Source organism: Tachysurus fulvidraco, chromosome 2 (genome assembly GCF_022655615.1).
Source record: "Tachysurus fulvidraco isolate hzauxx_2018 chromosome 2, HZAU_PFXX_2.0, whole genome shotgun sequence".
Classification (NCBI taxonomy): Eukaryota; Metazoa; Chordata; class Actinopteri; order Siluriformes; family Bagridae; genus Tachysurus; species Tachysurus fulvidraco.
In genome coordinates, this window is record NC_062519.1 from 13,696,851 (window position 1) to 13,709,874 (window position 13,024).

General features: G+C 42.2%; 1 protein-coding gene across 5 annotated transcripts in view; it reads right to left on the reverse strand.

Moving 5' to 3' along the window:
• The window catches only part of kif21b (kinesin family member 21B), a 54,411-nt gene that overhangs the window by 29,265 nt on the left and 12,122 nt on the right, over window positions 1-13,024 (reverse strand). For all 5 annotated transcript variants that reach the window (XM_047806034.1, XM_047806035.1, XM_047806038.1 and 2 more), the window contains 7 exons: window positions 5,070-5,292; window positions 4,124-4,306; window positions 3,075-3,215; window positions 2,363-2,497; window positions 1,556-1,735; window positions 1,066-1,181; window positions 350-545 (listed from right to left, as the gene is read on the reverse strand). In XM_047806034.1, the coding sequence (XP_047661990.1) occupies window positions 350-545; window positions 1,066-1,181; window positions 1,556-1,735; window positions 2,363-2,497; window positions 3,075-3,215; window positions 4,124-4,306; window positions 5,070-5,292 (1,174 nt within the window). The remainder of the gene's footprint in view (window positions 1-349; window positions 546-1,065; window positions 1,182-1,555; window positions 1,736-2,362; window positions 2,498-3,074; window positions 3,216-4,123; window positions 4,307-5,069; window positions 5,293-13,024) is intronic.

The following is a 13,024-nucleotide window of genomic DNA, read 5'->3' on the forward strand; positions in this document are numbered from 1 at the left end:
AATACAATATGGCAGAAAAATAATATGAAAGTGCTCACAAATGATTAACCTATAATAATCATTCCTTTGTCATGTGATTCCTTGAGTAATATTTTACATAATATTATATTTTATATAATGTGTTGATTGCAAAGTGTATTTATACAAAAAAATGTGTATTTATACAAAACTTGAATGCTACACTAAGAAATCGCGACCTGAGGGAGGACAAAACTACAGTGTCATTTCCCCCACAAGGTGGTGCTATGTAGTCCTTGGCCTCTCAGTTGAAGCTTACAGCTCTATTTCAAGATTCCTTTTCCAGTGTAAGCTTTCATTCACAAGGGTCCTTCATCATAACCTTCCTCACCGCTTTATACTCCATGAGCTCCATCTGCAGACGGGCGATCTCGGCCCGCAGTGCGCTGATTTGTTGGCTGGTCTTGTCCTGGTTCACCACCACCTTGTTTTTGATGTTGCGTGCCCTGTTAGCGTACTTCAGTGTGTTTAGTGTCTCCATGAAGTCACGGTCAGAGGGGCTGACGCAGGCGATCATCACTGTCCGGCTAAAGGCAGGAGGGGCAAATATGTTTAATCATACACACACACACACACACACACAGAGAGACACAGAGAGAGAGAGAGAGACACACACACACACACACACACACACACACACAGACACACACGCACGCACACAGACACACACGGCACACAGACACACACGCACTCTGTGTCTCCTCACATCTCAACTCAGACATCTCGGTGTGTGTCAGTTTGCTCATATTGTGAGCTAAATATCACCAGCATGGAATCATGTTCTTTCACACACACAGACACACACACTGCTGCATGCATGCATGCATGCATGCATTAACCTTCAAATGAGTAGGAGACGATAAACAATGCCTTCACTGTACGTGTGCAAACGCACTGCGTCAAAATGTAATCTCGGAAAATATGCGTTTGTGTTCGCTGACATTTTAACCAAATGCCTGAGGACATGCATGTGTCCGACTGCTTAATTGTACGTGTTGATATTGGAAGCATGTATGTAAGTGTGAATATTTGTGTGTTAAGTGTTACCTGTTACCCCCAAGCGAATCCTGCAGCAAGCGAGTGAGTTTGGAGTCTCTGTAAGGCACATGACCCACCTTCTTACTCTGATCTCCTAGTGCACTAATCACATTACCCAGCGCCAACTGCAACACACATGTACACACATACACATTCAGTTACATAAACACTTTCTATAAATGTACGATGAAGGGGCTTCATTTACTACCTGGTTACAGAAAACTTAATGTCAGGCTTTGATCCAAACCAAAAGAAATTGCTGGTCTTACACGGCATTCTCAGCTGAGCTAGCATAACCACATTGATACATGCTTAAGTATCTTCACGTCATGGTGAACCGAAAGCGCTGACTGTAGCAGAAATATGTGTAGCAATGACTATTTACAAAATAAATGAAGTTAAATTCCCTGACTATGCAAGGTTGTTATACAAGGACAGGTATTAATGAAGCTAGTTTAAAAAACCATGGTCAGCTATTTCTTATAAACCAAATGTGTACCAGGCCGCAGTTAATGGAAATGCCCTCTCGTGCCCGCTCGCCCGTAGCTCCTGTGCGCTTCAGCCGTTCCGATCCGGCCAGATCCACAAAGTGAAATTTTGCTGTGAGGGTTTCATACTCGGCCTGGGACATGGAACCGTCGTCTACACCATTCACTTCAGCACTCACAGACCCGTTGGCCTAGAAATAAACAAAAAGAAAAATGACTGACGCCTAAACCATGACATACAATCTTTAACAGATCATATGTTCTGTTCTTAGTAAATGTAGAATCAGCATTTTTGGATGAGAGCCCCGATATTATTAAACTATTAGTCTGTTAATAACTATTACACCACAAAGGGTTGGATATATTTTTATCGCAGCACGTCCGACAGTAGTTCCTCATTTCTACTGAACGACGGACGAAGGCACTTGTATGGAAGACGCGCCACAAAAATGGATTTAAATCACAGGTAATCGTTGGTATAGATTTCCTGTGAGATGTTAATTTAGCATTTTAGAGGGAAATCTCCAATGTCAGCACTTTTATAACAAAAAAAATGTTTTTTGGGCTTTGTGGTTTCTTGTTGCGTGACAAGAAGGCTTATCAGGAGCGATAACAGGAACTAACTTGTTTCACAGATGTTCTTCAGAAAAAATATGATGTGTCATTTTTTAAATATTTAATTTGCTGATTTACATATAAATCATTTTATAAAACATTTCAGACATGGTAACAGTAGCTCCACCACATGTTAAATATTTTCTATATCGGTATGTCCTATTGTGGTTTATTCCTAATGTAATAAATAAACCGGTTTGTACCATCTGGGTCTGAGGACACATTCTCATCTGGCACAGGTGGATGGTGAAGATGGCGTGAGAACGGGAGCTCTGGGCATTCATCTGAGTGCTGGCGGTGGTGCGGGACAGAGCACCGAGTTTTAAACACTGGAGGAGCTGCGAGGGCATCACACATACGACAAAAAGATTTTGATCAGATGGTAGCTGAACCTTCCATAAATCATCTTTCCAACAAGGCACACTTTGCATGAATCCTTTTCGAGATGAACCACAAACTTCAGGAACATTTTAACTGCAGAAGCCAGAGCAGAGCAACTAATGAGTCCTTCATGCTGAATACTGCTGACTGAGCAAATATAAGCGTCAGAGAAAAACGGTATAGCCATCAGGCAACTGCCTGAGTGTGTATTACATCATTTATTTTACATAATGGCCCCAGTTTCTGCTTTGTGTTGGAAAATCAAACAGGACCGTGTGGTTCTTGTTAGAGAAAATACATAACCCTTTTGTGGTCCTCAGAAGAATCTGGAAACTTGAAGAAAACACAGTTTAATGTTCTGTATACATTATTCATGCTCCTGAAAGTCAAACTTGATTGTGAGTAGCTCATTAATTCACTGTTTAAAGCTATCATTCCCATACTTTAATAGGTTGCAGACAAATGTTAAGAAAACCATTTTCACTCATACAGTATGTAAGCATGCACACAACACACACGCAAATGTTATCACACCTCTTCCTCAGAGCTGACCAGGCGTGATGTCACACCCGAAGTGTAGATGCCTCCGGTGCTGTCCTCGTGGATCTTAATGTTGGACTTCCTGCCAGGATCACGTGCGCCATCAAACAGGTCCAGGATTTCCTCGTTATAGAGCTGGAAGGCAACCACATGTACCATGAGCCACGACATTCAGAAACTAGACCTGATCGTGAGTGATATCACCCTGACCTCAGCTGCATGAACAACTGTTTGAGAAAACAAGTAGGTTGGAATTCTGTGAATAACAAAAGACAAAGATAATAAGAAAGGAGTGGGAAAGGAGAGAGATTGACAGGGGACAAGGAAGCGTGGCAAAGACAGGGAGTCAGAGAGAGAGAGAGAGAGAGAGAGAGAGAGAGAGAGAGAGAGAGAGAGAGAGAGAGAGAGAGAGAGAGCGCCCAAAGGTTGCACACAGGTCTCCTCTAATACTGTAGCATAAAGGGCCATAATACCAGCCCATTAAGCCCAGCCCTAGGGACAGCCCCATTCATTTACAGCAACAGAGATACTTCTGAAAAATTCCCTAAATAATTTGCTGAGACAGAAGACAGACAGCTGGGAAGAGGAGCGACTCCAAACACATAGCCGTCTGCACCAGATCAAGCTCAGCGGCAGGGTTAAAACACAAGCATGCAGGTTTAAACTGATTACCCAGACATCATTTTGTGTGTGTGTGTGTGTGTGTGTGTGTGTGTGTGTGTGTGTGTGTGTGTGTGTGTGTGTGCGTGCGCTCTGTCTGGTCGATGATAGACCTCCCTGGGCTTTTCACTTAGACTGTCATCAGGTTTTCTGTATCTCTCTTCATCCAATCCAATTACTCTCACCCTGTCTGGCTCCTTTTCAACACACTCCAGCCTCCATAAATGTTTTTAAGTTCAATCTTTCACCCTAAAACTTATACACAACCTACCTAAAGATATCGACTAATAATCATTTCCCAACTGCAGAAGATGATGTGTGAAGAAAAGTCCTACTTTGAACAGCTTCAGTATTAACTAACTTGGTCTGAGTGGACGTCATACCTCCAGAAACTGGGCGCTGACTTTAAACTCCGGTGGCTGTGTGCCGCTCTCCCGAGCCTCCAATTGCCGTCTCTGAATGCCCTGGAAGAGTTGACGCACAGCACGTGGGATGATTCCCTGCTCCTCTTCGCTCACGTTGACGTCGAAGCCTGTGCCCATGGTGTAAGTCTTCCCCGAACCGGTCTGTCACCATGGAAACATAAACAAATGGAATTATTATTCAGACAAATGGCAAAGCATTTATCATGGAAAATCCCCCCCCCCACAACTTACAGATCAGAGCTGTAATAATGGAACACGTACAAGGTCATCTTAGAATGATTTATCTGTTATCAGCAACACAACTCCTTATCATTTTCAACATTAGTTTTCCATAACAGCACACCGTGTCACGTTTTATTCCATATTTAACGCTGGGGTTCAAATACAAACAGTGACCGTGTTGGTCACATCTGACCTTTTATTTTTACATGATACGTGTAATGACCGTAACACATACAACAACATTTCCCATCACTGGAAAACAAGACTATAAATTCCCAGCTTTTCCAGGATTTTCACAGAATTGTTTTCTTTTTATTTTACTGAGAAACAGAACGATTAAAAGTGGGGCAAATTATCCTGACTGCTGTCCAGTAGAGGCTGTAGCTGTGTGTGATGAATTAGACTGAAAGGTGAAGAGTCTAAATACAACAGCACGCAGCATAGTGGTCACATCGCGTTGACCTTTTAATGAGATCGGCCACGAGGTCAGAGCAGCTTTTACAGTGTTTCTGCCTCACTCACTGGAGGAATATGGATCTAGTGCAGCAAAAATGCTAGTAGTAAGCATTTAATGAAACAAATGTTCTTCAGGGAAAACAGATTTGCATACATGTATCATACATGTGGTCTTTATGGAAAAGATAGAGAAAACCAAAACAGAAACATTTGAGTTTAACTTTACCTGCCCGTAGGCGAATACTGTAGCATTGTATCCCTCAAAGCAACCTTCAATAAGCTTGTGGACACAGGCGCTGTAGATCGACTGCTGCTGGACGTCCAGGTCAAACACAAAGTCATATGTGAAGGCCTTGTCCTTACCCAGCAGCACCTGGGGCTCTCCGGGGGTTACGGAGGTGCAGATGTGGCAGCCCTCGATCTTCTCCTTCGCCATCTGAGGACGAATCCTACCAGGAATATAGACACGTACAAACAAGCATACATTAGTATGAACTAATGGCGTTATAATAATCGGAATAAATACTTTACATATTTTAAGGTTAAAAATCAACACTAGCTTGAAGTACCTTTTTGTCACAGATTTTTCTACAGTTTTTTTTTTTTCTTTTTTTAATTTGTATCGTCTCCCTCCACCACCCAACTAATCAAGAGCTCCCCACAATAGGGACTGGTGAATATATTAGTTAACTAATCTATGGAACCCCTGCTATAGGATTAGAAGGCCTTAAAAACGTCATTCGAACAAACCGTTGGCAAAGAAAACCCAAAGAGACCATCAGGTTAATCAATGGCTTAGATTCAGTAGCTGAGCCAAATGGAATTAAGTTAAAGTCCATTTCCATTAGGTCTATTTTATTTACACATTACTTAATTAACCTTAAAAGGTTATCACATTCTCAAACTCCGTACCAAATCACGGTGTAGGGGTCTGCTGATAACCACAGAGGAAGCCTCCACAGGCATGTAATGTGACTATTATGAGCCTTTGATTATTTTTGGATTTGTTTTTGAGTAGCTGAACCCCTCAAACCCCCTGCTGTGTAGTATAAGCTTCTTACGATGATGAAGCTAGAAGCAGAATTTACTCACAACTCCATCCCCCTACTGCACCCAGCTGAGCATCTACCCCCTCCTTATACAACACACTCAATCCCCCCAACATTATGCAACGTGGAACAAAACACAACACCTTAATCTTGCTGTTTCACCCAGGACACTTGCATGCAGTGCACTGACGTCGAGGGACTGAAATTACATTTTTACTGGATGATAAAAATGCAATAACACATTTACACGGACAATGGTCGGTAAGGCCATCCTTAAAAATATTTTGGTTTGAAGTAACAGTAAAAAAAAGGGGGGGGGGGTCGGTAGGTAGGTCTATATTTTTTTTTCCAAGTTTCAATGTAAAAAAAAAAAAAAAGCACAATTCACGTAGATCACGTAGGTATGAATTTAAACAAATCACATCGTGACATCACTGGCTGGGTCTTCAACCCGTGCGGCACATCATTGCAAACCTCATTTTGATGCAGGCTATATAGACTAGACGGGAGAAGGGATGGGAAAAGATCTGGCCACAGTTTTTCCAGAACTTTGTGCCAAGTTAAAGCGGTGTCGAGCTGTTTTAATGAATTTTTTAGATGTATTATGGTGCCAGAACCCGACTTTGAACGGTGCCACAGCCATCATTACCATACGCGAACCGTTGACTCTGACAGTGAATGAGAGCATGAGACGAAGCGGACGCACAGGCCAGAGTGTGACATCCGGTAACCAATAGTGTAAACATAGATGACGTCACGGGTTTTTATTTAAAAGAAAGAACGTAGCCTTTGTTTGTATGTAGGCCTAGGCAATTTATATATTTACAATACTTACTAAAATATAATTAATATTATTTTATTGCTTTTGTATTAGTTGTTTGAAGAGTAAAAAAAAAAGATTGGTTGGTCTTAACGCAAATTTACAACCGACAAGTTGTATTAGCGAGTATTAGCACAAAGAGCCTTGTCTAAATGGTTGCCAGATCTCAGGAAAACTTCTATCCTGCTTACAAGCACTGCAAAAACTTTTCCTCTGTCTTTAAGTGGATATATCCATCATTTACCCAAACATTTGCAAGAATTTCAATATTCTATATAAATTGTTGTTTTATAGGCATCTGCTAACTATTTTTAAATGAACCCTAAAAAAAAACCACCCACCGATTTGCTTTTTTCACCCCCGCCCGATTTTCCATACAAACTGAGACTCTCGCAACATTACTCGTGTACACACACCTCTCTAAGCCCCTCCTCCATGCTTCTGACTATAGCAGTTCCTTGGGCATAAACTAAAAGCCTTACAATCAAGTCTTTAAATATGCTACTAAAGAGAGTTGAGCCTAACAAATGTGGTCAAAATGGAGTGGACAGTGAGGTCATTATACATGGACTGATGAACTACCATCATAACAGATAAAGCTGTTAGACTGAGTTATATCTTCTGATTGCAGGAGTGCTATTATTAACGTGTGTGTTGCATTGACAGTGACAGTACTTTATAGGGCAATAACTACAGTCTCAGAAGACAGGGCTGTTGAAATGGACACACCCTAGGTAGGCGTATGCTGCACCAATAAATAAGATATATTCTGGATGTCTATTGTAACTCTCAAACCGCTTCGAACCCTTGTCTTCCTGTTAACATTGATTAATAGTGAAGCTTGACAGATGTGCAAATTGATCTATTGTGAGAGGAAATGAATCACTACAAATAAAGCAAATCCCTTTCTCTCTCTCTCTCTCTCTCTCTCCCCATCTCTCCCCCCGCTCTCTCCCACCCTCCCCCTGCTCTCTCTCCCCCTCTCGCTCCCCCCCTCTCTCCCTCCATCTCTCTCTCTCCCCCCCGCTCTCCCTCCATCTCTCTCTCTCCCCCCCGCTCTCCCTCCATCTCTCCCCCCCATCTCTCTCTCCATCCCTCCTTGAGGCAGGGCCTGACAGAAGGATTTTCGAATGATTTCTGCAGAATATGTAAGTAGCTACTTGTAACCTGTACGTCAATAATGTCATGACTGTGAGCAGCAGGGATATGACCCTGTGTCAGAGGCTACAGCTGAATAATTATATTGTTAACTGGATTTTGAATACGAACTCGTGACCCTATAATCACGCTAGCAAATGACAAATCATCAGGCGAAGGCTCTGCGAACATGTTATATCACAGGATTTAAAGATTTAAAAATTCACAGGAATTATATAAAGATACAAGATATTTGTTAATTTAATGTCTACAGTAGGTCAGAAGGTACTGAATAATTTTCTAACATTCAAAATAATGTGATGTGTTAAAATGTGAAATTGTTTGATTTAGCAAAATCTTCTGCACATATTCGTGTGTTAACTTTTTTCTTTTTTCTCATTGTCAGTGCTTTGAAACATTCAGAAGTAGTTTTCCAGACTGGTGCGTTCTTTTCTATCTTACCTTGATGCAGATCGTATGCTTAATTTCAGAAATCTAATTTCACACGATCATTAACCATATGATTGGATGCAAGGTCATACTCATGTCACTACTCTACTCACAGATCTGCATTACGTAACCAACAGCAGACCCATGACACAATTGTCCTCATCTTTTCTACCCAGTCTGTGAAACTCTTCGTTTCTCCAATGGGGCAAAACACGCCACACGTCAAAAACCCAGGTGCTAAAAATAATCTTCACACTTGAGACTCAGGTGTGCTTTTGGGTCAAGATTTCCAGTCCGGTTTAAATGAATCTGATTGCATGTTAATCACGTTCGATTGGAATCAGCTCATGTTAATAAAAAGTTATTATGACATGAAACGCTTGAAAACTCTCAGGAAATTAATTAAAAGTTTCCCTGAAGACTCAGCGCTTCTCCTGTTCATTGTTCCTGAGGGAAGTGCTTCATAATGGAGCAGCTCTAGCGTTAGCAAAGTCGAGCTGTAATTATCCGTAAAGATTTAATTGTAAACAGCAGTAGTGTATTTGTATGAGCCAGTCCTATCCTATATATTTAAACTGCATGTGAAGGAAATGGACTTCTGTAACAGGAGCATGCTGAAAGGCATTTCCAAATATTTTCTGGACCTACCAGGAATCATGATCTCAGACCTTTTGGTTTGGTGATGAAACAAGAATGTGAGAGACACGTGCTACATGTGCATGCGTAAGTACATGTCAGGGTTGCTTGGTGTGTGTGTGAGTGTGTGTGTGTGTGTGTGTGTGTGTGTGTGTGTGTGTGTGTGTGTGTGTGTGTGTGTGTGTGTGTGTGTTAAGGAAATAAAATCCTGTGTGTCAACACTTTCTGCATTTCCGGCCTATGAATTTCGACTTCCTGTTGAGTAACAAAACAGAGCAGACCTCAAAGTTACAAATCACATTGCTCCTTCCTGCACGCACGAAAAAGAACATTAACAGATGCACACTTTTCCCTGTACTGACTCACATATTTGTGTAGATACTGACATAACGATTCTGAGCTGAGCGTCTATCAGAGTCGTTCTCTGTCTTTCTAGGAAACTCGTTCAGTATAAGGGCGCATGATAAGGGTGTGAAAACACAGGCCTACACGAACAGGACCTGAGAGACAGTACAGGGTGTTAGAACAGACTACAGATACAGCAGTTTCTCTCTGTTCATGGAAACGACTTGTGTTCAGTAAACGGTTAAAACAAGGCTTGTCTTCTTGTCAACGCTTCCTAGAAAAGCCTGAAGATCAATTCTGAGTTCATGTGTAGAACACACGGCAATCAATCAATCAGCAATGGTAAGGGTCCTGCAAGAATCCCCCAATTCATATGATCCAAACTTCAGTGGCAGCAGAATAACCAGATCTTTCAGTATAGTTCGGTAATTACTGATACGTCAGTTATGGATATCAGTCCATATCAGGCTGTGCTTTACTCACATTCGTACTTCATTACCACCTTCTGGAACTATCGGCTACTAAGGTGTAAGACTTTATGAGCTGGTCATTAAATAAAGAGCATAAGGTGCCGTGACTCGAGGGCACACAAAGGCCAGCATGGAGTCAGTGCCCCACAAGAGGGTCCATGATGCCTCTGACTGATTAATACTAGAAGTTTAAGTAATATAAACATTATAAAAAAAATAATATAAACATTATATTTAAGTAATATAAACATGCACTTGTTCTCAAATTCAATGTGAAAAAAATGTGATCAGTTTCATCATAATACTTGGGACTTTGAATTAAATTAAATCTTTCTCACACTAAGAAAGCAAATTAAGCATCAATCCTTAATAGATAGATCAAAAAAGCATCATCAGTATTAAAGCCATATTAAACTATAACGATACAAGTTGCTTGCTGCTGCTGAACCTCAGTACGCTTCATGAGGACGGTGTTTGTTTATCATCATCAACCCCCGGCCACCCGTGTACCTCCCTTAGGTCATGGGGTGGGGCGACAGCAGAGGAAACGCTTGGTTTCATATCCTCTTGCAGCAGTGACCTTTATGCAAACTCGTGCATTAACTTGCCATGGAAACAGCCACACAGTGAAACTGAAACGTTTACGTGTTTCCGTATCTGCACTACGTTCTGCATTTTAGTCTCTTATTTCTGTATTTATCTTATGGCCTGGTCTGTACACACACACACACACACACACACACACACACACACACACACACACACACACACACACACACACACACACACACACACACACACACACACACACACACACACACACACACACACACACACACACACACACACACACACACAGGGTCTGACCTTGCTGCACACTGGCACCACATAACACAATAGCTGATGACATGAATACAGAAGTATGGAGCCTTTCTCATTCAGCACGCCCGGCTATCTAAATACACTCAGACGGCTGAGCTACCTGGCTGATTTAGAGCTGCTGACGGACCATCAAAAAAATAAATCGTCTCACACAAGCTGTCTATCTGTGATCAGTTTCAAATCTCTCTGTGTCAACAGTAATCACCTTAAACATAATAAAATAACAAATTTAATACAAAAATGTACATATTAAAACATGCTTGATGTCATTCATGGCGCTGATGCTTTAACGATATGAAAATTTGGCGATAAAAGAGTGTGTACATTAAAGGCTCAGCAGAACCGAGCAGATGCTTCTTCTCTTTGCCGCTGGCTCTTGGACTGTTATCTCTGTTTAGCAACCAGTGGATTTGCATGAGGATGTAAAGGATTTGCACACTGTCCACAACTCCTTCAGGTCATTTCTCACCATATACAGTGTGTGTGGAGTGTGTGTGCTACAATCCCTACACACTCCTGAAATCTCACCAACGATATGTTATATCTATGCGCCAAACCTTTACACAACCCTCACAAACATACACTATTCAAAAGCCCTATTCAGAGAGCATCATGTTCTACATGTGACATCTGTAATATCATTTGTATGTCCTGAATTAAACTCAGGTCTAGACTATGATTAAATAAACAGGTATGGAACTAGCAAAAAAAAAAAAAAAACGAATGCTGTCTGAATAAGGATAAAATAAATAGAGCAAGCACACACACTTACACGTGCACACATGTGCACTTACACACACACTCGCACATTTGCACTCACGCACTCACGCACTCGGCTGCTGCACAGTCACCAATCGTCAGAATCGCATTATAACATCATAATGTCATAACAGGTTGTCTAGAGGCGCACACACTCACACATTTGCACTCACACACACTTGTGCAGATATGTGCGTGCACACACACACACACACACACACTCACTTGTGCAGATATGTGCGCACACACACACACACACACACACACACACACACACACACACACACTCACTTGTGCAGATATGTGCACACACACACACACACACACACTTGTGCAGATATGTGCTCACACACTCACACACTCGGCTGCTGCACAGTCACCAATCGTCAGAATCACATTATAACATCATAATGTCATAACAGGTTGACTAGAGGCGCTGTCTGAATAAGGATAAAATAAATAGAGCAAGCACACACACTCACACTCACACATTTGCACTCACACACACACTTGTGCAGATATGTGCGTGCACACACACACACTCACTTGTGCAGATATGTGCGTGCACACACACACACTCACTTGTGCAGATATGTGCACACACACACACTTGTGCAGATATGTGCTCACACACACACACTCACACACACACACACACACACACACACACACTTGTGCAGATATGTGCGTGCACACACACGCACTCACTTGTGCAGATATGTGCACACACACACACACACACACACTTGTGCAGATATGTTCTCACACACTCACACACTCACACACTCGGCTGCTGCACAGTCACCAATCGTCAGAATCACATTATAACATCATAATGTCATAACAGGTTGACTAGAGGCGCACACACTCACACATTTGCACTCACACACACACTTGTGCAGATATGTGCGTGCACACACACACACACTCACTTGTGCAGATATGTGCACACACACACACACACACACTTGTGCAGATATGTGCTCACACTCACTCTCACACACACACACACACACACACACACACACACACACACACACACTCACACACACACACACTCACACACACACACACTCACACACACACACACACACACACTCACACACACACACTCACACACTCACACTCACACACACACACTCACACACACACACTCACACACACACACTCACACACACACACACACTCACTCACACACACTCACTCACACACACTCACACACACACACTCACACACACTCGGCTGCTGCACAGTCACCAATCGTCAGAATCGCATTATAAAATCATAATGTCATAACAGGTTGACTGGAGGCGCACACACTCACACATTTGCACTCACACACACACTTGTGCAGATATGTGCGTGCACACACACACACACACTCACTTGTGCAGATATGTGCACACACACACACACACTTGTGCAGATATGTGCTCACACTCACTCTCACACACACACACACTCTCACACACACACACACACTCACACACACACACACACTCACACACACACACACACTCACACACACACACACACTCACACACACACACACACTCACACACACACTCACACACACACACACACTCACACACACACACTCACTCACACACACACACTCACTCACACTCACTCA